This window comes from Sinocyclocheilus grahami, unplaced genomic scaffold, assembly GCF_001515645.1.
Source record: "Sinocyclocheilus grahami isolate Dianchi unplaced genomic scaffold, SAMN03320097.WGS_v1.1 scaffold24675.1, whole genome shotgun sequence".
Classification (NCBI taxonomy): domain Eukaryota; kingdom Metazoa; phylum Chordata; class Actinopteri; order Cypriniformes; family Cyprinidae; genus Sinocyclocheilus; species Sinocyclocheilus grahami.
The window spans coordinates 2,056-2,771 of NW_015519566.1; the positions used below are offsets into that span (position 1 = coordinate 2,056).

Sequence of the window (716 nt, forward strand, 5' to 3'; positions counted from 1 at the left end):
GACTGGAGCAATGATGCTGAAAATTCAGCTTTGATCACAGAAATACATTTCATTTTATAATATATTAACATGGAAAACTGTTATTTTACATTGTAATAATATTTCACAATATTGCTGATTTTACTGTATTTTTGATCAAATAACTGCAGCCTTGGTGAGCAGAAGATAATTTTTTCAAAAAATCGTACCAACCCCAAACAGTGGTATAATTCTGCTCAGAATTTTTTATAAAGTTTTAATAAATAGTACAGTAGTATAAACATACTATGTTATTATAGCATTTTGTTAAGTATAAGGCTAGTGTTTCACAAGACTTCATCCCTGTAATCAAACTAGAACTGGAAGGCCTCGCCTCTTCATTTCAGAAGTCCACTGCACACTGCTGCTTAGTAGGTGGTGTTAATGATATTGACTCAATGAAATCATAAGTGTTATGAATATATCAGATCTGTGATTCATACCTGGGTTTGGCTGAAGGTATTCTGTTGTTTTCGTTATAAGTTCAAAAACAGACTTGTTGGTGACTTCTATTTTCTGTAGAGTTAGGAAAAGGTAAGGGTAAATAAATATATTTGTCATATAAATCACATGTGAAGAGGGGCTAATTTCTGCTGTTTTTTTCTCACCCGCTCCATTTCCATGAAGTCTTCATCAAGCTTTGTCCCTTCTGCACCGCTTATCTTCTCACTCAATAACTAGAAACAGAGAGAGAGAGA

At 33.5% G+C, this 716-nt stretch overlaps 1 protein-coding gene across 1 annotated transcript in view; it reads right to left on the reverse strand.

The window, feature by feature from the left end:
• The window catches only part of LOC107580099 (endophilin-A3-like), a 2,691-nt gene extending 1,981 nt beyond the window's left edge, over positions 1–710 (reverse strand). Inside the window, exons 1-2 of the mRNA XM_016265844.1 lie at positions 627–710; positions 462–534 (exon numbers count right to left, since the gene is read on the reverse strand). Coding sequence (XP_016121330.1) covers positions 462–534; positions 627–641 — 88 coding nt within the window. The 5' untranslated portion in view covers positions 642–710. The remainder of the gene's footprint in view (positions 1–461; positions 535–626) is intronic.
• Positions 711–716: the final 6 nt, after the last annotated feature.